Here is a 26,150-nt window from a genome sequence, read left to right as displayed (position 1 = left end):
CATGTTTATGTATGCACACATAATATGTTCTGAAAAATATGTATACCTTTATTATTATACTAATTGCAGAGAAATAAATGACTCAGGCATAAAGTATTTTAGTAGAAGTTATCTAGAATTTATATACCACAATGTTCAATCTGACAGAGTTTAGAAATATAGTTAAATGGATTGGTCTAGTTGTGTATTCTTTCCCTAGTCCAATACTCAAAATGAGAAATTGCTAGAAGAATCATGTTCATTCACTATGGAAAGTCTACCTTCATTAAATGCCAGAAGAATAAAATATTCCTAAGATTTAAATGACAAAGAGAACTGGAAGTTTCGTTTGAATTATTGGTTAACCTATATACTTCCCATTGAACATAAAAAAAAATTAAAGCTGGGAGTCATGGTGTACATGTTTAATCCCAGCACTCGGAAGGTAGAGGTAGGAAGATCGCCTTGAGTTCAAGCCAACCTGGAGCTACAGAGTGTGTTCCAGGTCAGCTTGGGATGGAGTGAAACCTTTGAAAACAACAACAACAACAACAAAATTTAATACTTGTTAAATCTCAATGACAGACTATAAGGACAGGGCAGGTTGGATTCATTAACTAAATACAATGTTCTTTTTTTATATAGTAGCCTACCTTCTATGATTAGAGCGCCTTTGGATTTCCTCTTGAAAGCTGCATAATTCTTCACTAACTTTGGCAAGTTCTTCAAGAGCCTTTGTACACATATAAAGAACACATTGTTAGCACTTTGAAATGTAAACAGTTCTTTAGAAACAGTTCACTGCCAATCCCATCTTACTCACTATGTAGAGGGCACCAGAACAGTCTCTCCTCTCTTCCTCAGAAGGCCTTGGACCAGGCCAGGCCTCATGTTCCTTCTCATCTGTGGCCAAGGGATTGATAAACCTAACTGTTGTTTCTGTGGCTGCATTTTGTTCTTTGCACACTTGATTTACTTCCCCAAGAAATTCCTGTTCTGCTTTTTCTTTGTCCCTGTGATTTATTCCTGTAAACTCAGATTTTCCTGAATTATGGTAATTTGGAGGCGATTCCATCATTTTATCTTGAATAGCCTTCTCATGATGAAAATCAATGTCCTTGGAATGTTCATTCACGTTCATTTTCCTTCGGAGCTTTACTTCCTGGCAAAGCTGTAAGAAATAAAAATTAATCTTTCTCTTTTCCTAATTTACTGGTCAATATACTTTATACTAAGTAAAGCTTTGGAGTTCTCTATCATATTATTACATAATGCCTGGGGCAATAGTGCTTATGCCTCCAAATGTGCTTCTGAAGTATGGCTTACCTTGCACAACCTTGATGAACTGTTAAGAACACTTTTATTAGGGCAATGTATGGACAGGATGCTCTACTTTTCTAACTATAAATATGGACTGACTGAAAAATAAAGTAAGCCTGGATCTTTTTACTCATGAGCAGAAGCACAAAAGCAAAACCATACGGACCAGAGTCAATCACTGGCCATCTGTCTAACTACTTTCAGAGAAAAAGAGAGTATAAAGCCATGTATTTTCAATACAGGACCCTACTTGTAGCCCAGTATTCCACCATCTACCTAGCTGACAAAATCACATAGAAAAGCAAGTCATTCTCTTCTTATTAATCAAAAAAAAAAATTCCCCTATTTAGTCAATTACATTGCTGAGGGCTAGACACTATAGCAATGTTTTTAATGAAACATTCTTAAAACAGTTTTCTTTAAGACTAAAACAAATGCTTCCATGCTCTATGTGATCAAGTAGAGCTCTAAATCATGGAGCATCTATTTTCTGTGTAAAAGACATTCCTAAGTTATTTCTTGATGAGGTCTCAGTTAAACCTCTCACAGCTAATTCCTGAAGTCAAGAACAAAATGACCTCTTTAGGCTTGCATGTTGAAAAAGTTTGTCAAACTTCAAAACAGATGACTTTAAAACAAATAACTTTACAATCTCACAAACACAATGCCTAAACTACACATGTTATTCAAGAAATATAGTAACAGATTTACTGCCACTCAATATTTATGTAAAACTCTAATTCAGAGTATTATACATAAAATATCATGGTACATTTATTTCCCTAATATTGACCAATTGTGTAAGTATTTGTTGAAGAAAATAAGGACATCATCAATCTGCAGCCATAATTTTGTTGTACCAACTCAATTATACCAAATTGCTGTGGGCATTAGGAATTGTTTTCAACATGAGAAACTCAATACACAATCTTAAAAAGTATTATGTTAGGGCTAGGGGATGGCTCTGCATGTAAGAGCATTTTCTATAAGCATGAAAGCCTAAGACTGCCTGAGCTCCATCCCCAGGGCCTACATAAACTGGGTGGGTGGTGCATGCCTATAACTAGTCCTATGAGGAGTAGTTACTAGAGAACCAATAGGGCTCAAAGAAAGCTGCAACTTAGTGTTCAGAGACTACATCTCAATACAGTATGTGGATGAGTGACAGAGGAAGGACACTGAATGTTCTCCTCTGGCCTCTGCACACCTGTGCACACACACAAACACACATGCACACGCACAAGCACACACATGCACCACCCATACTACACATGCAAAAAAAAAAGTGTTATTGTAGATCTAAGATGGCTCAGCAGTTAGGAGTTGTTACTGAGCAAGGACGAGGGCCTGAGTTCTAGTCTTAGCTACAAAAAAGCTAGGGAGGGCCACCCATGCTTCTATGAGCTGCAAGTTCAGTGAGAGACTTTATCTCAGCAAAACACTGCACATGAGCCATGGATAAGAACATGTGATATCCTCCTCTGGCCTCTACACATGTGCACAGGACACATGTTTTTATTCATGCATGTATCATACAGGTATATATCTACCACACGCTACACACCTACACACAAAACCTAAGGTTGCTGTTGGCAATGTTGCCTTCTTTATAAGAAATCATGAGTGAAAACAAAATTGCTTTAGTTTTAGAACCAGGGAAAAATGTACTATTTGGGAGAAGCCAAGTTTTCTTTCATTCTTCTAGCATGGGAAAATATGCATTTGATAATTATGCTAGGTACTAAAAAGACACACTGCTGTGCTTCATATACAGTTCATCCTCCTGCCTTTATCTCATCTTCCTATTTTTGTTTTGAATGCTTTACTTTAAGTGTAATATTCTGTCATTATAAATTCTCTTAGATACTTACTTGATAAATAAGTAAACCCTTAGGCCACTGTAACTAATGGGACTCCATTTGTTCTGTATGAAGAAATTGTCTTACCTGGTACTCAACCCTTGTCAATGGTTTTCTAATCATTCTGCCAAAGGAGCAGAAATGATTGCAAAGTGAAGAGAAAATGTTGGAGATGTATATGAACTCTACACAGTGTCTCAGTAACCCATAACTGCTATCTAGATTACTCCATGTTTCAAACAGTCCATGTATATACACTTTGAGGTTTCAGTGGCAAGTAGAATGACCTTGGAGAGTGGCAAAGCAAAGATTTAAGCATCTTCATGTCCAGTACTGGGTGTTCTCACTTGAATGAGTTATCACTTACCATCACTCTCATATTCTAAGTACACACATAGGTGTCTACAATTCTCTAATGGCTCACTGACCTCCAAACTATTTAATATCAGAATTTCATAATAACTGTTAAATAGACAAATTCCATGCTTGAGAAATGGCATAATCTTATGTGTTGATTTCTTAATTTTAATTTTTTGCTTATTTTTATGTATTTGAGAGTGACAGGCAGAGAAAGAGGGAGACAGAGAAAAAGAGAGAGAGAGAATGGGCATGCCAGGGCCTCCAGCCACTACAAATGGACTCCAGATGCATGCGCCCCCTTGTGCATCTGGCTAACATGAGACCTAGGGAATCAAACCTCAAACTGAGGTCCTTAGACTTCACAGGCAAGCACTTAACTGCTACACCATCTCTCCAGCCCTGATTTCTTAATTTTAAAAACTTGTCTTAGTTCTATAATTCTCATATAAAGTATTTTAAACTATTAAAATATTTAATTCTCTAAAATACAAAAAATATTTTTCATCGTTTTTCTCAATATTTTGACTCTAGCTCTGTAGTTAACAGCCAATAAGAAGGTATCTCTTATGCATGTTTTGGTATAGATTTACTTATTTATGTATTTAGGTTTTCCGAGGTAGGGACTCACTCTAGCTCAGACTGACCTGGAATTCACTATGCAATCCTAGGGTGGCCTCAGACTCATGGTACTCCTCCTACCTATGCTTCCTAAGTGCTGGGATTAAAGGCATGTGCCACCATGCCTGGCTCACACATTAATTTATATAACAGGAACACACACAGCACTAGCATTTAGATATGATCTATGGACATTCTTGATAAACATATTTTATAAACATATTCCAAGTATGTCTTTGGAAATATAGGCAGCAAGATTCCCATAAAGGAAAAAGTAGTCCTTTGCCTCCTGGATGTAGAAAAATACATTATTGTGTGGACTTCACTTCTATTTAAAGCATGCCACACACCTGCTAACTGATGAGGTTATTGAGGTGACAGAGTAATTACTGGACAAAAGCAAATTTAACCAGATAGCAAACTGTTTTAGCTACATGGTTTAAATAACTGGCTGACTAATGCTGTATCCTTAATTATTTTGACTGGATGCTAGAATTACCTAAGACTGTTACTAAGTGCACATTATAGGCCAGTGACCCATGACTGTCAGTTTCTGACTGCATTTAAAATTTTTTTTTGTTCTTCAAGGTAGGGTCTCACTCTAGGCCAGGCTAACCTGGAATTCACTATGTAGTCTCAAGATGGCCTCCAACTCTTGGCAATCCTCCTACCTCTGCCTTCCAAGCGGTGGGATTAAAGGCTTGTGCCACCATGCCCAGCCTAAGTTTTTGACCCTGATTTAATATTGACATCTTCATGTCAACCTGATCTCTGGGTAAGGAGGGTGAAGGTAAGAAGCAAAATCTATTTTACTATTGGGAGAGGGACAAGTGGAGTATCCACAAATCTATAATCATACATTCTGTGGTGGTTCAGTTCAGGTATCCCCTATAAACTTAGGTGTTTTGAATGCAGTTGATGGAGATTTGGGAATTAAGGCCTCCTGGAGGCAGTGTATTGTTGAGGGAAGGCTTATGGGTGTTATAGCCAACTTCTTCTAGTGTCTGGCACACTCTCCTGTTACTGTTGTCCATGTGATGTTGGCCAAGGGGTGATGTCCACCCTCTGATCATGTCATTGTTTTCCCCTTCCCCTCAAGTCTATAAGCCAAAAATAAACCCCTTTTTTTCCGAAAGCTGCTCATGGTTGGGTGATTTTTGCCAGCAATGCGAACCTAATTACAACACATTCTAAGCTTTAAGTTAGAGGAAGAGTTTAATTAGTTACCTTGCTTTCATTTTTTTTTTGTAGGCCAGTTTGCTGATTTGCATTTGATTCACAACTTATTTCTTAGCACTATAAATACATAAAGGCCAGGGAATGTATTAAAATAATTGCTTTGACAAGTTGAACAAAACCATAAAATTCAATACTACAGACACTACCAGAATAAAGCAAGGTAAGTATATATTGCTTCCAGTTGAAGCAAGCTTGAATATAAACTAAAGCAAACTATACTTGAAGGAAATATCCCAGAGCTAACAGACTAGGGAATTATTTGTTTATTTATTTTTGGTTTTTTGAGGTAGGGTCTCACTCTAGCCCAGGCTGACCTGGAATTCACTATGTATTCTCAGAGTGGCCTCGAACTCACGGCAATCCTCCTACCTCTGCCTCCCAAGTGCTGGGATTAAAGGCGTGCGCCACCACGCCCAGCCCCAGACTAGGGAATTATTAATGAGAATAAACTTGACTCTGTGTCAGAGTCATGACATCGTTTTTAAGATCCTTTTCCTAATGAATGTGCCAAAAAATGTAGGATATCTGATGTCCACTGTCACTTTTCTATTTGATGTATGACACATCTTCTGATGACACTGAGTTATTTAACATATCATTTCCTTTGGTAGACATTATTCATCAATTATTTCATAAAAGATCTGTATTTTAATGTCTAATTTACAATTTGATCATTTATTTTTCACAAATTGCACACTTATTACATTTTCATCTTGGACTCTAGAACTTGAAAATTCATGTAGAACATGTATCAGTTTTGGTACAACCCTCTGTAGTCAGAAAATAATAAACTGATACATTGTAGAGTGACATCTCAAGGCTTTAATCTTCATGCAAGGCTATAAAAGAAACGTAGTCCCTATAAAATCACAGGGTGCGGTTATGCTGTCTGGTCTGGTAAATGTCATTGAGACACGTATTTCTGTGGTGGAATAAGGCAAAGAAAATCTGATGTAATACAAACATCAACAGAACTGTCATTCTGAGCTTGAATTTACAATATATTCAAAAATAATCAAGCTGTACCTCTTCTATCTTCTTCTGCATGATCTTCCATTGACTTTCCCATTCCTTCCTCTCGTTGTCAAACTGGTCCAGCAATTCCATCTTCTCCTTGTGCCAGTCAGTCTCTTTGTTCTCCCGCTGCTTATGCAGCTCCATGGCAACTGTGTGAGTGTCAGCGAAAACTTTCTGCTTGTCTTTGCCTTCTCTTAACTATTTCTTGGAAGTGTGGAACTGTTTTATCTGAAGCAGCGTCACCTGCCTTTAAAATATAGCCTGATATAAACATAGTAAGACAGAGATCCAAATTCATGTGCTTTCTGGAAACATACTTTATCATTTTTAAGAACCAATGATATAAACAAATTATAAGAAAGCTGGATTCAAAAGAAGAGAGGTAACAATCTGTCTAAAAAGATAAGAATTAAACACAGTCCAAATCTAACTATTGTCTAAGATTTCTTTTCCCTCTTAGAGACCAGGCAACAAAATTATAGTAGACAAGATGGTTTAGTGTACATGTGAGATATAAATATTCCTTGAACAACTTAATGTAAACATAAATTTTCAAATAAATATCTTAAAAGTATAAGTTTGAAATCTATCTATATGGTTATTATCCCCTCCAGTGAGGCAGATTCTGTGATGGTGCAATTCCTCCTTATGTTTTTATGTGACTTGATTTCATATTCCTGTGACATACAGTCCTCCGCCTCAATTCTGTACTCAGAGCAAGCCCAGGTCAAATGAGATTACCATACCAACCAAGACTCCAAAGTTGGTAATCATATAGGAACACTGACTCTTCAGCAAGGAACCAGCATAAATCTTAAAATAAATAAAAGCATTATTATTTTACAGCATCAAGTAAACTCTAAAAGCCTTGACAGTATCCAGAGACACACATTAAAATGTACTCATGTTTTCCTTTCTTTTAACTCTCTGTATTAATCTGTTCAGAATAAGAAATACAGAGAAGTGAAGAAAATCAACTCATTTTGTAGGGAATCTTCTACTACACTAATACCTGAAATGATATTAATATTCAGGATGTGAACATTTAGGGCTGAAGATTTACATTAAAATGGAGACATGCACAGAATTGTTACAAATATTAGGACCTAATGGATGCAAAATAATGCAAGAAATTTTTAAAATCCTTTTTTGGTTTGAAAGTCCTGTTTTTACTTCAACTGAAGAGAATTTTTATTGATAAAGTCATGTATTTTAGCAGTGTGTATAAAAACCTATTTACAATTAATTATCCTCTTCAAAATAACTATGCCTATAAGATACTTTAGAGCTGCACTTAGCTCACTGATAGAGCATGTGCTTAGCATGTACAAGGCCTTGAGTTTAATCTCTAGTATCTTTTGTTGAGAAAAGTAGGAAGTAAAAGAAAAACCCTAATTCTTCAGTATACTAAGCTATCATCATGATGTCACAACTTACCAGTGTACTAAGTGTACATGATGCCATAACTTTGCAATGGACTAAGTGTACTGAGCCATCATCATGATACCCTAATTTATCAGTAGCCACTTCCGTACAGAGCTGTAAAGAGCCATTCTGTGGCTGCTGACACTGTAGAATTATGCCTATGTAGCCGGCGACATAATTTTGTATTCACAGAAGGTAGATGCTTATGTCTTATGTCCATCAAGATTGGGATCTACATTGTTACTTTTCTCCTAAACCATCTGCCAATGACATGTGATAAATTTTTACCGATTTCCTTGGCACTCACCATATGATCAAGTCACTTAAGAATATAACTTCACTTACCTTCTGGCATGGTATTATATCTCATTTTATCAATCTAGCTGTGCTTTATTTGTAACATTGTTTTCTTTTCCTTTAATTTTAGAGAGTGAGTGCAAGACAGGGGGAGAGAGAGAATTGGTGCACCAGGGCCTCAGCCATTGCAATCAAACTCCAGATGCTTGAGCCACTTAATGGGCACGTGCAACCTGTGCATACCTTACCTCTGTGAGTCTGGCTAACATGGGATCTAGAGAGTCAAACGTGGGTCCTTAGGCTTGGCAGGCAAGTGCCTTAACTGCTAAGCCATCTCTCCAGCCCTCTAACATTGTTTTCTAACCCTCTGCTACTTCCTTCTTTTGCCACCTCAACATTTATAAGACACTAAGCACAAGAACTTGCCATAAATATATCAATGGAGACTTGGCAACATGAAGATAGAAAAGTATGGTCAAAACTTTGGCTTTCCTTTGTTTTGATCTAATCATCACTTATTCTGATTACTTAGTAGTCTTTTAGGTTCATCTAATAACTGTTCAGAGGAAACAAAGACATACATAGTACTAATTTTTTACACTGGAAGACTGCTTTAAAATTATATGTAATTTACTATGAGCTGAAACTGTCTCGGTGACTAGAACAATTTGCCACTGGGCTGTCTTGGGAAGTGGAGTGGTTTGAGATATCAAGCAGTATTTGTAGATTTAATTGAAGATGTTCTAAAAAGGGAGCAGTGACCACAAGATACTCAAGAGAAGAGGTTCAATAGTATCCTGTGTTTTGTTCCAAACTGTCTGTAATACCAGACATGTTCAGAAATGACCACCACCAGGTTTCCCTACAGCTATGTAACAGATAGGCCAAGTTTTTATCTCTATGTCAAACCCCTACTGAATTTTCAACACAAGTGTAAAAGGTGCAGTCTTCTCTTTTCACCTAAAGAGTTGTCCAGAAGTACTCTAATTGGTCTTGCTGCTCACAACATGGCTATGTTAGTTCTGGTAACATTCTTGAAAAGGCCTGAATCCTTAGCTGAACTGCAAGAAGCCAAGTTCATTGCTTAAAACAGAGAAAGGCCAACCTCCAGAACTTCCCTTTTCCAGGGTTAGAGCAAATATTAGTGCTAGGAAATGTAATGGTTATGGATGAAAAAGTCTTTGCAAGTTTTTTGAGTTTACTTAGCTTTCTTAGCATCTGTCTTGCTAACACAAATATAAAGTATAATTGAACTGATAATATTGTTTCCTCCTCCAAAAATAAAGTGTATGGGGAACACAGATATGTTTGAAGATTAACAGAGAAAAGAGAAAATGTTTAACAAAAGTGCCCAAACACTGCTTAGGTCATAATGAATGTTTGGTAAGTGCACATCTCTTGATTTGGTCCCCTGTCCTCTTTTTATTGTCTTACTCTTTTTCTCTATTATTTCCTTTAATCATCCCTCTGTATTCTGCTTAGTGAACTATATTTAAATAGAAAATTGATAGAGGCAAGTCTTATTGTGTGAATTCATGTATTTTCCATGATTTTGCTTTGTCCTAATATCTTTCAAGTGTTTTTAAAAATCATGTCAAGTTAAATACTTAGGGAAAGTATTTTCCTGGTAGTAAAAAGCTGAATAAATCGTATATAAAGCTGCTTCTGTCATCATTCTACATTAAAAAAATTTAAAGTCAAACTAAAGGGTCAATTTTGTAGAGACAAAATGTTCTATGGAGAGATGCTATGGAGCCAAGTGGATCAGTGCATTCAAAAGCTGAATGTTAGTGCTTGCCACAAAGCAAATGTCCAAGTTCTTTGTCCTTAGTTGTCATTCTTTTCCTCCCACAGATATTGGCATGTATGTAGGAGAGACGGATTGCTGCATTCAGCACCCATTTCCTACATTTTGCATTCTGTACCCCTTTCCCATATCCCTTTGCTATATGTTTCATTTTACTCCTTCCAGAATCTCATTCAGAGTAACAATTTATCAGAGAAAATGTGAAAAGACAGAGGCAGCTGCAATAGTTAATCAAGCACATGTCCCCCCACAAAGCTAAGCTAGCATTACATAATCCCTTTTAACCTCCTTCTCCTCCTCAGGGCCGGAAGCCAAGACTGGAGCGGAGCGCTGTGAGTGGGTAGACAGTGTGAGGGTGGGAGGCAGGCAGTGTCGCTGACCTTTCAGTGCCGCCGCGAGTGACATGGAGGGACAGCACAGGGGTCTCATGAAGTGATTTTCACCCAACATTAGCTTCAGTTTGGCCATGGCAACACTTGTTTTCTGATTCACACTCCATTTTTGTTACACTTTGGTGATGGCCATCGGAACGTTTATCTTGCCCAATCAAAATGGATTTTAGCCAAGCAAGCTAGAGTAGGAGAGATTACTCCATAGCTCCTTCTCCCCTAGGGGATTTCTGAGTACTTGTGTCTTGACCTTTTTTTCTGTTTGGTAAACATACTATTTTTCATCTAATTGGAGATTTTTTTCATTTATATGTGGTTGCTTATTCCAGTGGTACTTCCAGCCTCACAGTTCCTGGAAAAAAGTATTTGGTGCCTAGTGACCTCTGAGAGATTAGGAATTCCCCTGCCTGTACCTGTCATAGTGCTACATCATTTTCCTCCAATTCGCTAGCCCCTTTCCAGGTTATTAGAAATTACTGGCACTGTTTCAACTACTTAACCAATCCTGTTCCTCTTGTATTTTCCTCTGCAAATACACTGTTCCAGAGACCACCCTGATATGATTTTTTAGAGGATTAAAGTAACATTGTTTTGACTTCTGTTCCTCATATTCCAACAAGGTCAGAGACACAGCATTCAATTTTAAAGAAATCAATTTTGCTTCACATTTAATTTTCATCTCCTTTTTTCCCCTCTCTGGTTACCCACTCAATCTAGAAAGCACCCAAGCTATTAGCACAGCAGTTTTAGTTTTCTTAATTGACAAAATGCAAGCTTTGATTGAAATAATCTTTTGGCTTGGATAAACAACTGTCAAAATTAACCACCTTGAGCAGATGATATACTAGTGAAATTTAACCAAACCATGACAAACGTCTCAGAGCTCACACTACAGAAACACACATCCTGGAGCGTGCTATATGAAACTGTACTTATTTACTGCAGCTTTCAAATACAAGCAACATCAAAGGAATTGCAAAAATGAAAAAAAAAATCCTCATTCCAGCGTTAAGTTACATTATAAGAAATCATTAATGACGATAGAGTGTGTGAAAGACTGAGTAGTAGTGTTTGGGAAACACGGTCTCAGACAATGGATGGTGCTGTCAGTCCAGGGTTGGTAAATCCACCCTCAGCAGCTGAATGGCCACTTCCCCATCAGTTCAACCGTTAGGCACCCCGCCCACTGTCTTGAAGCCCATACCCAAGACAGCAGCACAGGCAGATGTTGAAATCACATTCCACTTAAAGAGTATCCATAGTTTAAGATGTACCAGCAGCAACCCTGTCCTAATTAGTCATTTGCTTTGGAATTTGCTAGAAAGAAACATACCTTATTTGTACGGGGGCCAATCCTACAGCAGGTTGAGCTCTGGTCAATCCAGCAATAGAAGTGGGGTGGAAAGCTAGTTGCTTTACAAAGACTCAGCTCAATGAATCTTGTTTCTTTACAGGATTAAATGCCTATAACCTAGGTCCAACCATTCCACAAAGCAGTACTGGTAAGTCCCTTTGCAACCTTCAGCACTTTCCCAGTCAAAGGACTGCTCAGCACTGTCACAGCAGCAGCTGAGACTACTGTGACGTCAGTGACTTGGAGGCGGCCTTTGGACCACTGCTTCCAACCAGAGCTCTGTAACTTTAGAGCAGTCACACTCTGGGTAAACAACTCCAGGTCCTGGACATTTTTAACTTTTATAATGGAGTCCAGCTTTTTAAAACTTGCCAAGAGAGCTGTCTGTTAACATCTCACAACAACAACGGCCAGTTTTAGAATTTTTTATTAGGAAAATAAACTCATTTTTTATGGGCAAGAATTGTTCCTCTCCTAGCATCCCTTGCTCTTTCCCCCTTTCACCTAGTAAGGATGCACTCCTTTAGTGCCTTTGGAAGTCTGGGCCTGGATGGAGCAGAACAACATGTCTTTATAGATAGATTAGATTGATAGATAAGAGATACATGGATGGTATATATACACCAAAAAGCATGATGTACTGAAAAACATGTGAAGGCCTACTGTACTTCTGCCTTTGAATGAAACGGAAATGGAACAAATATCAAAGGCAACCTTGCAGCTCTTTGCGATTTTATGACAGCATGTCATCCGTATCTATAGTACAGTGATATCTTAAGTTAGAGGAAATCAGAATTCAGGGAAAATAATGATGCCGCCTCACGGAGGGTAAGAAAAATAACAGCTGTCTGATGCCCACATACTGCCGCTTCAACAGGAAAACAGAGGTGCTCAAGGATATGGAAAAGTCTGAGCCAGAGAATACAACCCTGTTCTGAAAATGCCAGGAAAATTTGCCTCCAGAATCATTTCTAGGTGTTTTTATTTATTTGTGTGTGTATATGTGTGTGTGTTGTTGTTTTGTTTTGTTTATGCCATTTTTTAAATGTGTGGCCATATACACACACATGCATCTGATGGGTTAACTTCACAACTTTGGTTTACTTTAGTCAAAAAAGACTACAGAGCAACTTTACATTTAATGTATCAAATAAGCTGCACTCAAGTTTAAATGAAGGAGTCTTGCATTCAAGTTTAAGTTTCTGCACGGTCACAGCATGGTCTTTCAAGCATACAATACTTTCACATTATTTTTGCTTCCAGATACTATTACAGGGGTAGAGAAAATATTTAAAAATGTTGAACTGTTCATAGTAGTATTTATTTATTAATTTGGACAAGGTTCATGCTACAGCTCACGCTGTGCTTAGCTTGAGACAACCATCCTGCCTAAACTTCCCAAGGTCTAGGATCACAGGTGTGAGCCACCATACCCTGCTCTTAGTAGACCTTTAATACATGTAGGACAACTGAAATAAACATTTCTTGTTTTATTTACTCGAGAGGGAGAAGGGAAAAGAGAGAGAAAATGGGCCTCCCAGGGCCTCTTGCTGCTGCAAACGGATTCCAGACGCATGATACATGTGCCACTTTGTACATCTGGCTTTATGTGGATACTGGGAATTGAACCTGAGCTGGAGGGCTCTGCAAGCAAGTACCTTTAATTACTAAGCTATCTCTCCATTCCTAAACTAAATTTATTTCTGTGTATAGAGCCTAATCTCATAATCTCAACACAATAGCAACTATCATGTAACAGTTACAGCAGTAATAGTGATTTCGTGGGAGGAAGCTTTCTGAATGACTCCATGCTAAATACTTCCAACAGATCTTTATCTCAATTTATCCCCTTAGCAACTGTGCTTCAGATATTATTAACTAGATCTTATAGCCCTGTCGAAGAAAGCTGAAGTATCTTGCCAAGGCTCATAGAAACACACCAATGTGAGGACTTGGAGCCAGTTCTTCTCATTGGAGACCCTGGAACTTGTCACGGAGATCTAAGTTTCAATTTTATGGTGACCTTTAACTGTGTGATCCTGAGCCTTTAAAAAATATTTATTTTTATTTATTTCTGAGAGAGAGAGAGAATTGGCATGCCAGGGCCTCTAGCCACTGCAAACAAACTCCAGATGCATGTGCCACCTTGTGCATCTGGCTTACATGGGACCTGGAGAATGGAACCTTAGGCTTTGCAGGCAAGTACCTTAACCACTAAACCATCTCTCCAGCCCTCTTTCTTCACACATACTTAATGTGATAATTTGAATTAGGTGTTTCCCCCAGAACTCATGTGCTCTGAATGCTGGGTCCCCAGCTGAAGGCACTCTGGCAATTAGAGCCTCCAGGAGGTGGGTGATAGGGAGCAGGCTTATGATTGTAACATCCAGCTTCCCCTTGCCAATGTATGGCTCACTGTCATGTTGTGGGGTTCCACCTGCTGTGGTAGAGATGACATCCAGCCTTTGTTCATGCCATCCTTTCTTGTGCCATCATGGAGCTTTCCGTTGAGTCTACAAGCCAAAATAAACAACTTTCCTCCCATCAGCTGCTTTTAGATGTGGGTTTTGTGCCAGCAATGTGAAAGCAACTGCAACACATACTTCGTGCGTTAGTAAGAGATGAGGAGATGCAAAGAGTGAGAGGTACACAGTGGCAGCTAATTCCTGCTTGCCTCAGGTACTAATGCAAACAAAAGGAATTTCTGGGCAGTGGGGCAGAGTGAGTTTGTTGCTCAGAAGTATCAACCAGAGCTGTCAAATAATACTGTTCCTCTAGTCTCTCTCACTTTAAACCTTTTGATTTCTGTGTGTCCTTCATCAGTCAATTGAAGACTCTGCAGTACTATCAGAAATTTAGATATGTGTAAATTCCAGGAAAAGTTACATTGAACTACACTTCAGTGTTACTCAGTTGTGCCTATTTCAACATCGTTGGGTTCCCCCCCCCCATGGCCATCCTAAGTAAATGCTTGTTGCAGATCCTCTTAACCAACTTCTATCCTGGAAAGCTGATCTTACATTGTAGGTTGTTTTTGACAAAACCTTCACTCTAAGTTTACCATTTATGCTAGCATTACTAGCCCCTTTTAATGACTATTTGTGTATGTATACTTATATACATAATGTAACTTCCATGTCATGTTTCACATGCAAAAGATGTATGTCAATTAGATGATAGTACACAAAGGCAGTAACCATTAGCAAAGCTTTTGATCATTTTCATAAAAATGTTAAGAGTATTTTAAGAACTCCCATAGTCATGTACATGATGCAAATGGATTGACAGACCCTCAGCCCTACAGTAACACAGTGATATTTGAATATCTTAAACTGTGTAGCATTTTAAAGTAGGTATTATAATTACTAAAAATTATGTGGGAAACATGAATTTTTCTGTGTAAACTAGGTTGCTTTTAACCAAACGATTAAATTTTAAAGCATAAAACACCCCCAAGTTATCGTTCTATGGCTTATAAATAAGCATAATTGTCCTACCTGAAAATCTAACAACCCATTTTCCATGTATAATGGATATGTATAGGAATGTGATAATATTTAATAAAAATGCATGGAAACATGTTAGCTACTATGAAACAATATAGAAAATGATTCACAAAATATGTACTAAATGACAATATTCAACCATAATGAGACCGCTTGGGAAAGGGTGAAAGAGGGCTACTGAACACATAAATGTCACTAGCAGGTGTTTCCAGACTTACATAATTTTAGAGCCAGAAAGAGCCTCTGAAATCAGCTAGCTAACCTTCTCATCTTGCAGTGGGGGGACAGGCCCCAGTGTGAAGTCATCTGCTCAAAGTTACAAAGCTACTCACTAAGGGTGCCAAGAATAGAATCCAGTTTTCTTTATTTCTGCTAGAGTGGCTCGAAGTTTAACATTCCTGACAGTTCAAGGGAAGGGAACCAAACCCAGAGATAAGTTTTGACTGTGACAGGAGTCGAGGTTGACACCTGGCTTTGTCAAATTTATATTCAGTTTTCTTCTATGTCCAAATGAGGGTGATTATTCTGTATCCATCATATATGGTATGAACATCTTATAGCTGAGTGTTTGATGATACAGAAGGCTGGTGTCCTTAGCTAATAAAAATTCTGAATCAGAATACAAATACAAAAGAATTTTAGCATAGTTGAAAAGATCTAAAGGTCCACACATTAGTATGGTCTTAAACATGACACATCAGGCTCCATAGTTTTCTGTCCACTGGGTACTGTGAAGCATCACAGAACACTCACTTGGATCTTCGTGTGCCAGGCCTATCTGGCTGTTTAAAGACTAAGTGGTTTCTGACTTCTTGCTTGTAACACCGGACCAAATTAGGCAGAAAAAAAATATTCAAAGCCCTGGACATCAACTCTGGATGGTCTGATTCAAAAAGCTCAAAGGAGGGAAAACTTCAGCTTTTGATTTTATTTTAAATATAGATCTCTAAGTGATGTTTCAACTTTTCAAACTTTCTCCTTCCTTTACTATTCAAACATATTTAACAGCAAAAGGGGTACTATGTTTCTATTTCATAAGAAAGGGCATAGAAGTAATGAGAAAAAGTGACTGAAAATCTGTGCTTACTCTTTTCAGGTTAAAGTTTAGAAACTATTTTAGGTGAAATATTTTAAGTCATTAGTCCTTCTAGAATAATATCTAAGTTGTTAAAGTACATTAACATATATGATCTCAGTTGTTTAATAGAGCTCTTTAGTATTGACTTGTCTTCAATTTGTAAGGAGAATCAGGGGTACTTCAATTAACATTCTATTTATGAACATTTGTGGGCAGCACCTCTGCTAGACCAATCATGGGGATTTGAGAAGAGGAAGACAAATCTTTGTCCTCAAAAGACTCCATCAGCTCTAGAGATTCCCCAAAATGTGAACTACAGTGTGCCTGTTCACATCCTGAGTGTCTGGTACCTTAAAATAAATTTACAATGAAATATGAGTGTCCATCTGGTGGTCACTTCAGCATCCCATTCTGGGATGCACAGTTCAGTGTTGCTGTTAGCCATGGCCACACACTGCAACCCAACAGATTTATACATAACATAAAGATGGAATATGGGCCTTTCCATCCTACTTTGAATTTTTTGAATCAGACCAACCTTTGTTGAGGTCCAGAATTTTTTATTTTTTATTGCCAAATATGGTCCTATGTTCTGAGATCTGGAAAAGCAGAGTTTCAAGTGTGTGATGGTCAAACAATAATTTGATATATGTGGTGGTTTGATTCAGGTGTCCCCTAAAACCTTAAGTGTTCTGAATGCTAGGTTCCCAGCTGATGGATATTTGGGAATTAATGCCTGCTGGAGGCAGTGTATTGTTAGTGGGGAGCTTATTAGTGTTATAGCCAGTTTTCCCATGCCAGTGTTTGGCATACTCTCCTGTTGCTATTGTCCACCTTATGTTGGCCAGGGGGTGATGTCCACCCTTTGCTCATGCCATCATTTTCCCCTGCCATCCTGGAGCTTCCCCTGGAGCCTATAAGCCAAAATAAACCTCTTTTTCTCAGAAGCTACTCTTGGTTGGGTGATTTCTACCAGCAATGCGAAACGGACTGCAACAATATATCTGAGGCTCTGTTTCTGGGTATAACTGAGATGGCTATACCCAAAGTATTCATTGTCCTTAGAAGTTTCTACCTGGACTACTAAGCTTCAGCTAATGCTCTCCCTGCCCCCCGAGGTTGGATGTTTTCCCTTATTATCATGGAATACTGGTTCCTATTCTGAGAACTGGTGACATGTCAATAGATATTTTAGCCAAACAGATACATCACAGGGCTTATGTGTAGGCATTTCCAGATGTCAGGAATATTCGCCCCCAAACTCACTTAACCTATCAAGGTTTTATTCCCCCCCCCACCAAGTGCTGGTCCAAATTCCAAACAAAACCATAACATATTTGAGAAATGTGTTTTATTTAAAAGTAGAGACACTGCCCTTACATTTTTCAAATTCATTTTAACCATTGTGTTATTTACAGATTTGTGACTTGGAAGATGTTGATAATGATAGTAAAATAAAAACGCCAGAATAATTCGAGTGTTCTCTATTTTATGTTGTTGTTTCTTCGAGGTGTGGTCTCATTCTAGCCTAGGCTGACCTGGAATTCACTATGGAGTCTGATTGTAGCCTTGAACTCATGGCAATCCTCCTACCTCTGCCTCCCCAGTGATGGGATTAAAGGTTTGTGCCACCACGCCTGTTTTTCCCTATTGGTGACCAGAAAAGAGCCTTAGGAATGCCCACTCACCACAAGAGGGCCACCCTGAGTCATTTCTCTGTTATGATATTCTAGCAGAAAACCATAGTTAAGAGAGGCAGAGCATTTGATAGGTATGATTTGTAGTATGAGGAATTATCTCTAGTGTCCTAGATAGTGACAAGCCCACATATATCTTCTTCCAGAAATCTTAGAGTTGTCACTTCTGGGCTACAGGATCTTATTTCTAGGCGTTGTCTTCTAATGACAGTAATAAAGGAGGCCAATTACTGGCTATTCGCACTATGGCAGAGAACTGCCATCACTTAGAAACACTGGAAGGAGTAATATAAAATAGATAAGCTTCAATGGGAACGTGGGAAAATTCACCTGTTTAATTTATAGATTAAGTGGGGAAGGGGAGGTAAGACCCAAGTCGAGAACAGCAGGAGAAACATGCTAGATTTTGATCACATGGTGCCCAGGTGTGAAGAACTGATATTTGTGAGAAGGTTACAATAAAATATCTGGGCACAGGAATGTGAGGGTACAGAAAGAAAGGCTCAAAGTCACACTCATTATCACCTATGGCTTCACACTCTAGTAATGGCTTTCTACAGAGTGAGTCAAACCCACCCCCCAAGGTCAAGGCAAGTGGGAAAGTTCAGAGGCCTGTAAACGCAATGCCTTCATGGAAGTTTGCCCATGAACACTTCAAAGGTCCTTAATGGAAAAGTAAAATAGAAAAAGAACAGAGAGTGCAATGCAGTATATATACAAGAAAGAGACGGTCCAGTGCAGGAAGGAAAGAATAGGTATTCAGTATCTCTGCCAAAGTGGCTGTGGCTGACCCTTAGAGCATATTGTATTAGATGCCACTGAAGTAATTTATTCTATAATTATATTCTATAACTTTGCGATTTCTTTTTCAGCTATTTTGGTTCTACCCTACTACTTGGAATCCACGCACTTTTTGAAAATATCAGTAACTTCAAACTAGTAGCTACTTATCAATTGTACTCCTTCTAAAGTCACAAGCATAATCAGAGTCATCCCACAAAAGAGAAGGCATGAATGAAAATGTATTAAGTTCCCCATCACAGGCCTTCAGAGTGCCACACTGCATATTTTCAAAATGACCAACAGAAAAAGAGCCACCATTGTTTCTCCATCTCCTAACTGAGTAATATAAAAGCAATGTTAGAAACATCTGGGATTCTTTGCATTCATTGTTGTATGGCCAGGACATAAAACATTCTTATTTTGCATGAGTTTCTCTCTGAAATTCTACAGGTTGACTGCTGAGAATAACAGGACACATTCTTGAAATATGTATTTCATCAAAATGTATCTTCAAGGAAGTCCACTTCTATGGTGGTTTGAGTCAGATGTCCACCATAAAATAATGGCTTCTGAATGCTTGGTTCCCAGCTGCTGGCAATTTGAGAGGCGGGGCCTTGCTTATGTTTCTGGGTGCTGGCTTGGGAATGTTATGGTCAGTTCTCTCTTGCAAGAGTTCAGCTCACTCACCTGCTGCTGTTTTTCACCTGCTGTGGGAGAAGTGATTTCTAGACCCTGCTTATGCCATACTTTCTCTGACATCATGAAGCTTCCCCTAGAAACTATAAGCCCAAATAAACTTTCCTTCCATCAGCTGCTTTTGGTTGGATGCTTTGTCTCAGCAATGAGAAGGGAATTACAACAGCTACAAAAAAAAATCATATCAAAATTACAAACATGCTTAAAACTGTTTTTCACCATACCTGTTTTGCTTATAACTAGGATCTAAGCAGTTATATCTTTAGCCATACTGTTCCTAATTTTTTTTTTCTCAATTCCATTACTTTAAGAATGTTAGTTTCTCTCTATGTTTCTCTATGTGTTCATCCTCTACATTCACATAGGGCATCTGGCCCAACCCATGATGCTACCAGGTGACACTATAGTTCTATGAAAACACAGCCAGACACTGCATGGAAATTTGGAGTGGAGGCTGAGCTGCCAACCTGACATTTTAGCTTCAGTAGCAGATGATTTAACAGCACATCCCACTGCAGCACACAAGCTGGAGAGAAGCCTGGGATACAGGCGATAACACATTCCAGACTCAGAACTGATTTCCTTTGTTTTATGAGTATCACTCAGTTTTGTTTAAAAATAACCCTGAAAATTATTTTTCTCTTAAATCTAGGCTAAATTCACAAGGACATTCCTTCCTATGCCCAGCAATGTGCCATGCAAGGGAAGCTTTTTTTTTTTTTAAGTTTTTAAAGTTTATTTCCAGTGTAATGTTTACATACCAAACTTCAAAGGTGTACATAGAAGATCCTTTGTCTCAGTAATTGGGGGATTTTGTGTCCTTGAACAAAGAAGCCTGGTTGCTTTTTGGTAACTAGCTTAATGCAACAAAAATAATGTGAGCATTAGAATGAAAGAGGAGGATAAGGAGCTATTGGCTGCTCTCATTCAGAGGTTCTCAGACACATTTTTACTAACTTCTCTTCCCAACTCTAGGTTCTGTAGTGTAAGAGAGACAAACTCTAAGTAATGGCTTCCACAAAGAGCCTGAGAGCCAGGGAGAAAGTCTCTTTGTTCCTACTGGAAGTTTTCTGAGACCACATTCCACTCACCAACACCCTCCCCAAGTTTATTGTCTGTGCCTTGGGGACCTGAGTGCCTGACCCCGATGCATTTCTCATGGAATACCATAGCAAGATGGAGTCATGTGTTGGCACATTCACAATAACTAGAAACCTGACTGGCACTGGGAAGGGTAGAGTTGGAAATATTCTCCTTAGGTCTGAAATTTGCATTCCTGCATTCAAAGGTGCTGACCGAGGGATCCCAAGGCCACTGAGCGTATGAACAGCAGTCAAGCCAGTCCTGTTTCAGTGTGATTTCTTTTCCCAATATCTTGAAAGTTTTCTGTTTACAGAGGGTCTGAATGGTAAATTAGATTCACCTGAAGTTCTTATATAAAATCAATGTCTTATGAGTTCATATTACCATAATTACCAAAAGGAGATGTATAAGTATGGCTGGTGTTTGGTTAGCCCAGACACCTCTCCTTCTTTATCCAGTTTTCAAGTTTCCCCTGAGGTATGTGCATCACCATTGTAAATACTCTGTTCCTACAAGAGTGCCTATGAGTTGTGCAGTAATCACACACTGGACCACCATGAGGCTTTCATTCAGTGTGTATACTTTCCTGTCTGTACCGATGAGGACTCTCAATCTACTCATCTTGCTTCTCCCTTACGTGCTACTCCTACTTGTCTTCTCTGATGATTTTGTTGCTTTTGACGACTTCCATTAATGAAAAGAGAGTTTTTAAAAACAACACCAGGGCTGGAGAAATGGCTTAGCGGTTAAGCACTTGCCTGTGAAGCCTAAGGGCCCTGGTTTGAGGCTTGATTCCCCAGGACCCACGTTAGCCAGATGCACAAGGGGGTGCACGCATCTGGAGTTTGTTTGCAGTAGCTGGATGCCCTGGCACACCCATTTTCTCTCTCTCTCTCTGTCACTCTCAAATAAATAAATAAAAACAAATATTTTAAAATCTACTCAAGTCTAGACAACCAATGATCATATACTCTGAAACTCATGGTTTATCAGAACCTTTGCTAGGGCCACAGATAGACTGAGTGTGTACAACTGGATAACTCACATATCTGAAGCAATGTTTCTGGGAAGTTAACAAAGACAAATGCTTATCCACATATGTTCAATTTCAATTAAGAATGGGTAGGTCCTGCTTCAATTATCAAAACATCCAAGAAATCCTGATGAGTTGCTAGGGATGAGAAATACTGATGCAGATATTTAATTATTGATTCTTCCCATGACAAAGAAACAAAATCCCAAAGCCAATTCTTACGGCCACACATGACAGTAGGAGTGAACAAGCACACTATCCACCATGTTTCTTTAGACACAGTATCACAAGTTTGAGCAGAAGAATTATTTGTAATATTGAATTGCAGGGGAAGCTTGAACTTAAGGTTCTAATTCCTTCCATTTAACTACAAAAGAACTTCCCAGTCACTGAGACAACCTGTAGCAACTTCTATATATTTCCAAATGCTCTGTAGGTAGCTGAGACCTCTGACTACAAGTGACATAGGCATTTCAGATAAATTTCATCTTCCATGCATTCATTTTCAGATTCTTTGATATGGTGGCCTGGAGACTTATCAAAAACCTAGCAGAATAGGCAGACTTAATGGGTCAGGTCTTTAATCCCAGAACTCATGAGGTTTAGGTAGGAGGATCATGAGTTTGAGGCCAACCTGAACTACATAGTGACTTACAGGCCAGGCCAGCTTGAATTACAGAGTAAGAAACTGTCTCAAAACAAACAAACAAAAACCTGACTGAGGCCTTCATGACCCCACAGTGAATACCAATAAGCCAACTGAGGAGAGCTCTCAGTGAAATGGGGGGGAGGTGAGATGAGATATAAGATAAGATAAGATAAAATGAAATAAAATAAAGAATAAGGGCCAGAGAGATGGCTTAGTATTTAAGGTACTTGCCTACAGAGCCAAAGGACTCAGGTTTGATTCCCCATGATGCATATAAGCCAGGTGCACAGGATGACGCATGCATCTGGAGTTCATGTGCAGTGGCTGCAGATCCTGAAACATCTATTTTTTTTCTCTCTCTCCCATAAATAAATAAATAAAGAATAAGACATCAAAACAGAAGGACTACTTGGAAACAGGTAGATAGATGCTCAGTGGAATAGGGGCAGGGGAGGGGGGATAGGATAGGATGGGAATATGGTCAAATTGTACTACGTTAATGTATTAAAATTCTCAATAAAATATATTTTTAAAAAGGAAAGAAAAAATTAAAAAAGAATTTTAAAAAATCTAGCAGACTTGGATTGGTGGGATGGCTTAGTGGTTAAGGTGCTTGCCTGCAACACCTAAGGATCCATGTAACAATTTTCCAGGTCCTACGTAAGCCCGACACACAATGCAACTCAAACATGCAAGGTTGCACATGCACACAAGGTGGCACACACGTTTGGAGTTCAACAGCAGTGGTCAGAGGCCCTGGCATGCCAATTCTCTCTCTCTCTCGCTCTCTGATTTAAAAAAGATTTTAAAAAATCTAGCAGGCCGATTTTGGGTTTTATCTCTGAGAGGCAAATTGTTTCATTTTGTTTCTGTTGTTTGTGGGTGTTTGTTTTTAAGAGAAGTTTCATAGTGTGGTCTAAGCTGGCCTTAAACTCAGTATGTAGCCACAACTCACCTCCAAATCATGGCAAATCCTCCTACCTTAGCCTCCTGTGCACTGTGATGACAGATATGTGCTACCACACCAAGCTAAGGCAATTTGACCAAGAATAGAATTTATCTCATTTTCATTTTCTTTTTTGTCATGAAGTTCTACCTAACCCTCAGTGTCCTTGAATCTCTAGGAATAAAAGCCAGATATGGCTGGGGCTATGGCTCAGTGGCTGAGCACTGGACTGGCAAGTGAAAGACCCTGGGTTTGATTCCCAATACTGCAAAACAAAACAAAAACATACAAAACAAATAAAAGCCAGATATTTAAACATGCATTTACTCATTTCAACATCTGAGTAACACAACCCCTCCTCAAGGAACGGCAGGACGAAGGCGATGGGGAGCAGCAGCAGTGAAGCTGAACTCAACCACTCCAAATACGTTTTTTGCATTAATAGTTGATTGAAACTCCTTTGCAGGGAAAGGCTTTAGAATTTAAAAAATATTTTAATTTTAATTTTTATTTATTTTTGAGAGAGAGAGAGTGGGGAAGGGAGAAAGAGGCAGGTAGAGAGAGAATGGGCATGGCAGAGCCTCCAGCCGCTGTAATCAAACCCCAGATGCATGTGCCACCTTGTACGTCTGGCTTACATAGGTCCTGGGGAGTTGAACCTGGGTTCTTTGGCTTTGCTGGAAAATGCCCTAACCACTAAGCCATCTCTCTAGCCCAAGCTTTGAGGTTTTAAAGGCCATTACCCAGACCCTATTGCTGAAGACACCAGGTGCTGCCAACACAACACTGAGAGATCTGGAAGGAGGCCGGTCCCCAGATGGTCTGCCTGTGCTACATGAGCTGCTGAGAGAAAATGGCCAACAACTTTGTGTGCTAACAGGGCACACTGCTATACAAAAGCAACCAGCCTGACAAGATGGACATGCCGTGCAGCAGAGTGGCACCTGGCCTAGGTGTGTAACCATTGGTGCTCTGATTAGCTAAGAGATCCACTCAGTAGAAAGGAACTGGAAACCAAGTCAGAATCTTATTGCGACCAAAATATTGGACTCCAGCAAGAAGCTTTCACTAATCTTTAGCCAAAGAGAGGCTACACCCATCAAAATCTCTCTTAATAATGCTTATTATCCCACTAAACCTAAGCTGACCCAAAGTCTCCTTTGGAGAATCTGTTTTTCCTTTTTAGAAGGCAGCCAGAACAAGGAGACAAATCACCTGGCGCATGGCCAGGGCCCAGGTGAAACCACAGAGGAAGTGACAAGATGAGCAATAGTGCTGCTTCAACAGCGAGCCTGTCAACCAGGGGCAGGGTGCTGGAGACAGCCACTGAGGACACTCAAAATGCACCAAGCACAACTCCAGAACCTGCTGAGAGCTCAACACTAAAGTAGACTTAAAACACACCCACAGCCCAGGAAATTTTGTAGAAGAGGGGGCAGAAAGAATGTAAGAGCCATAGAGTAGAAGGGAATGTCTAGAGGCACTGCCCACCCCTACAATGACTGACTGATGTTCCCACATCTCATAACCTGAAAACTTAGGGGGAAGACCAGCAATCCCAGTGAGGAGGGCCCTGTACAGAATGGGCACAGGGAGGAGGGAAATGATGGTGCTGACATATGTTGTGTCCATACAACTTTCTACTTAATAAAAAACAGTAAAGGACATTACCCATACTTTCATAGCAGGACAAAACTTTCCCCAATGTTTTGCTGTGGCCAAGATACTATCTCATAGATTTTCACATCCACAAACCAACCCATGTTGGATTTCCCCCCCTTTTTTGTGAGTTCTCTATATGTACTCCAGGTTGGTCATGAACTCATAATCCTGCCTCAGTTTCCCTAGTGGTGGTATTATACACATGTGCTTCCACATCTAGCTACAGGGTTGGAATTTCTGAACTTTGGGTGATATCTGTGCATTCCAGGTTTCCAGTGGAAAGCTACCAAAAAGACAGACAGAAAACAATCTTTGGTACACAGAGCCACCTTAGGTATACATGAGGTGGTGGGTTACTCAGGTTCACCAACTACTTTCTGGCCTTGGATTGTGCCTTAATGAAATTCTAGATATTGTATCAGTTTTTCCCTCCCAAGATATTCTACATTTGTAGCACATTTCCTGCTTTGAAGGCAGTTCTGTATGGCAATTAAAACTAGGACTCCAGACAACAAGGTCAACTAACTTACATGGCTCCAAGTACAAGAAGTAAATATAGAAATAGATGATTTGATAGAAAGCTGGTGAAATTCAATAGGATGGGAATAGTTAGTCTCTCAATTAACTAAAGTTCAGTCTCATGCTTCCAAATACATCTCTACAGTTAGAACACATTAGACTTTTATCATAGTACTTTGCACAGGAGCCACATTTCATCACATATATATATATATATATATATATATATATATATATATATATACACACACACACACACATACATATATATATACACATACATATATATACACACACATATGTATATAATTATATAATAAATATATATATATGTAATATGTATACACATTTAATATTTTTAAAAGTTTATTTTTATTTGAAGTGGGAGAGGCAGAGAGAGAGAAAAGAGGCATGCTAGGACCTCCAGCCACTGCAAATGAACTCCAAATGCATACACCACCTTATATATTTGGCTTACGTGGGTACCATACAATTAAACATGGGTCCTTAGGCTTCATAGACAAATGTCTTAACTGCTAAGCCATCTCTCCAGCCCAGTTCACTATATTTTTGTAGGTATTTATTGAATGTTAACTATCATGTTGGCCTGAAACACTAACAGTATACTTTATAAATCTACCTATTATCAAAGATAGATTTTTAAAGCCATGATACTTTATATGATTTTTGGAAATGTGACTTATGGATGTCCAGCTTTGAATTTTCATAATATTCAACTACTAAGACATAATTATGAGATGTAGTCCATTTTTACAGTTAACCTACCAATTATTTGTTAAGATTACAAATTAAGATGTGAAAAAAAAAGAAAAA

The 26,150-nt window shown here is 38.8% G+C and overlaps 2 protein-coding genes across 7 annotated transcripts in view; both read right to left on the bottom strand.

Annotated features, from left to right (window-relative positions):
* Positions 1 to 26,150, bottom strand: part of Kiaa0408 (KIAA0408 ortholog) — a 34,693-nt gene that overhangs the window by 8,362 nt on the left and 181 nt on the right. Inside the window, exons 1-4 of one of the 4 annotated variants that reach the window (XM_045158308.1) lie at positions 6,402 to 6,539; positions 5,364 to 5,432; positions 803 to 1,150; positions 633 to 712 (exon numbers count right to left, since the gene is read on the bottom strand). In XM_045158308.1, coding sequence (XP_045014243.1) covers positions 633 to 712; positions 803 to 1,120 — 398 coding nt within the window. In that variant the 5' untranslated portion in view covers positions 1,121 to 1,150; positions 5,364 to 5,432; positions 6,402 to 6,539. Of the gene's footprint in view, positions 1 to 632; positions 713 to 802; positions 1,151 to 5,363; positions 5,433 to 6,401; positions 6,654 to 26,150 lie in introns of those variants that run through there. The other 3 variants (XM_045158306.1, XM_045158307.1, XM_045158309.1) reach the window with 3 other exon arrangements.
* Positions 17,585 to 26,150, bottom strand: part of Soga3 (SOGA family member 3) — a 56,442-nt gene continuing 47,876 nt past the window's right edge. For 2 of the 3 annotated variants that reach the window (XM_004651223.2, XM_045158305.1), the window contains exon 8: positions 17,585 to 19,590. The gene's annotated coding sequence lies outside the window, so the exon portion shown is untranslated. The remainder of the gene's footprint in view (positions 19,591 to 26,150) is intronic. The other variant, XM_045158304.1, reaches the window with a different exon arrangement.

This window comes from Jaculus jaculus, chromosome 9 (genome assembly GCF_020740685.1).
Source record: "Jaculus jaculus isolate mJacJac1 chromosome 9, mJacJac1.mat.Y.cur, whole genome shotgun sequence".
NCBI classification, from domain to species: domain Eukaryota; kingdom Metazoa; phylum Chordata; class Mammalia; order Rodentia; family Dipodidae; genus Jaculus; species Jaculus jaculus.
The sequence above is the reverse complement of the archived record's forward strand: the minus strand, read 5'-3'. Positions and strand labels throughout refer to the sequence as shown.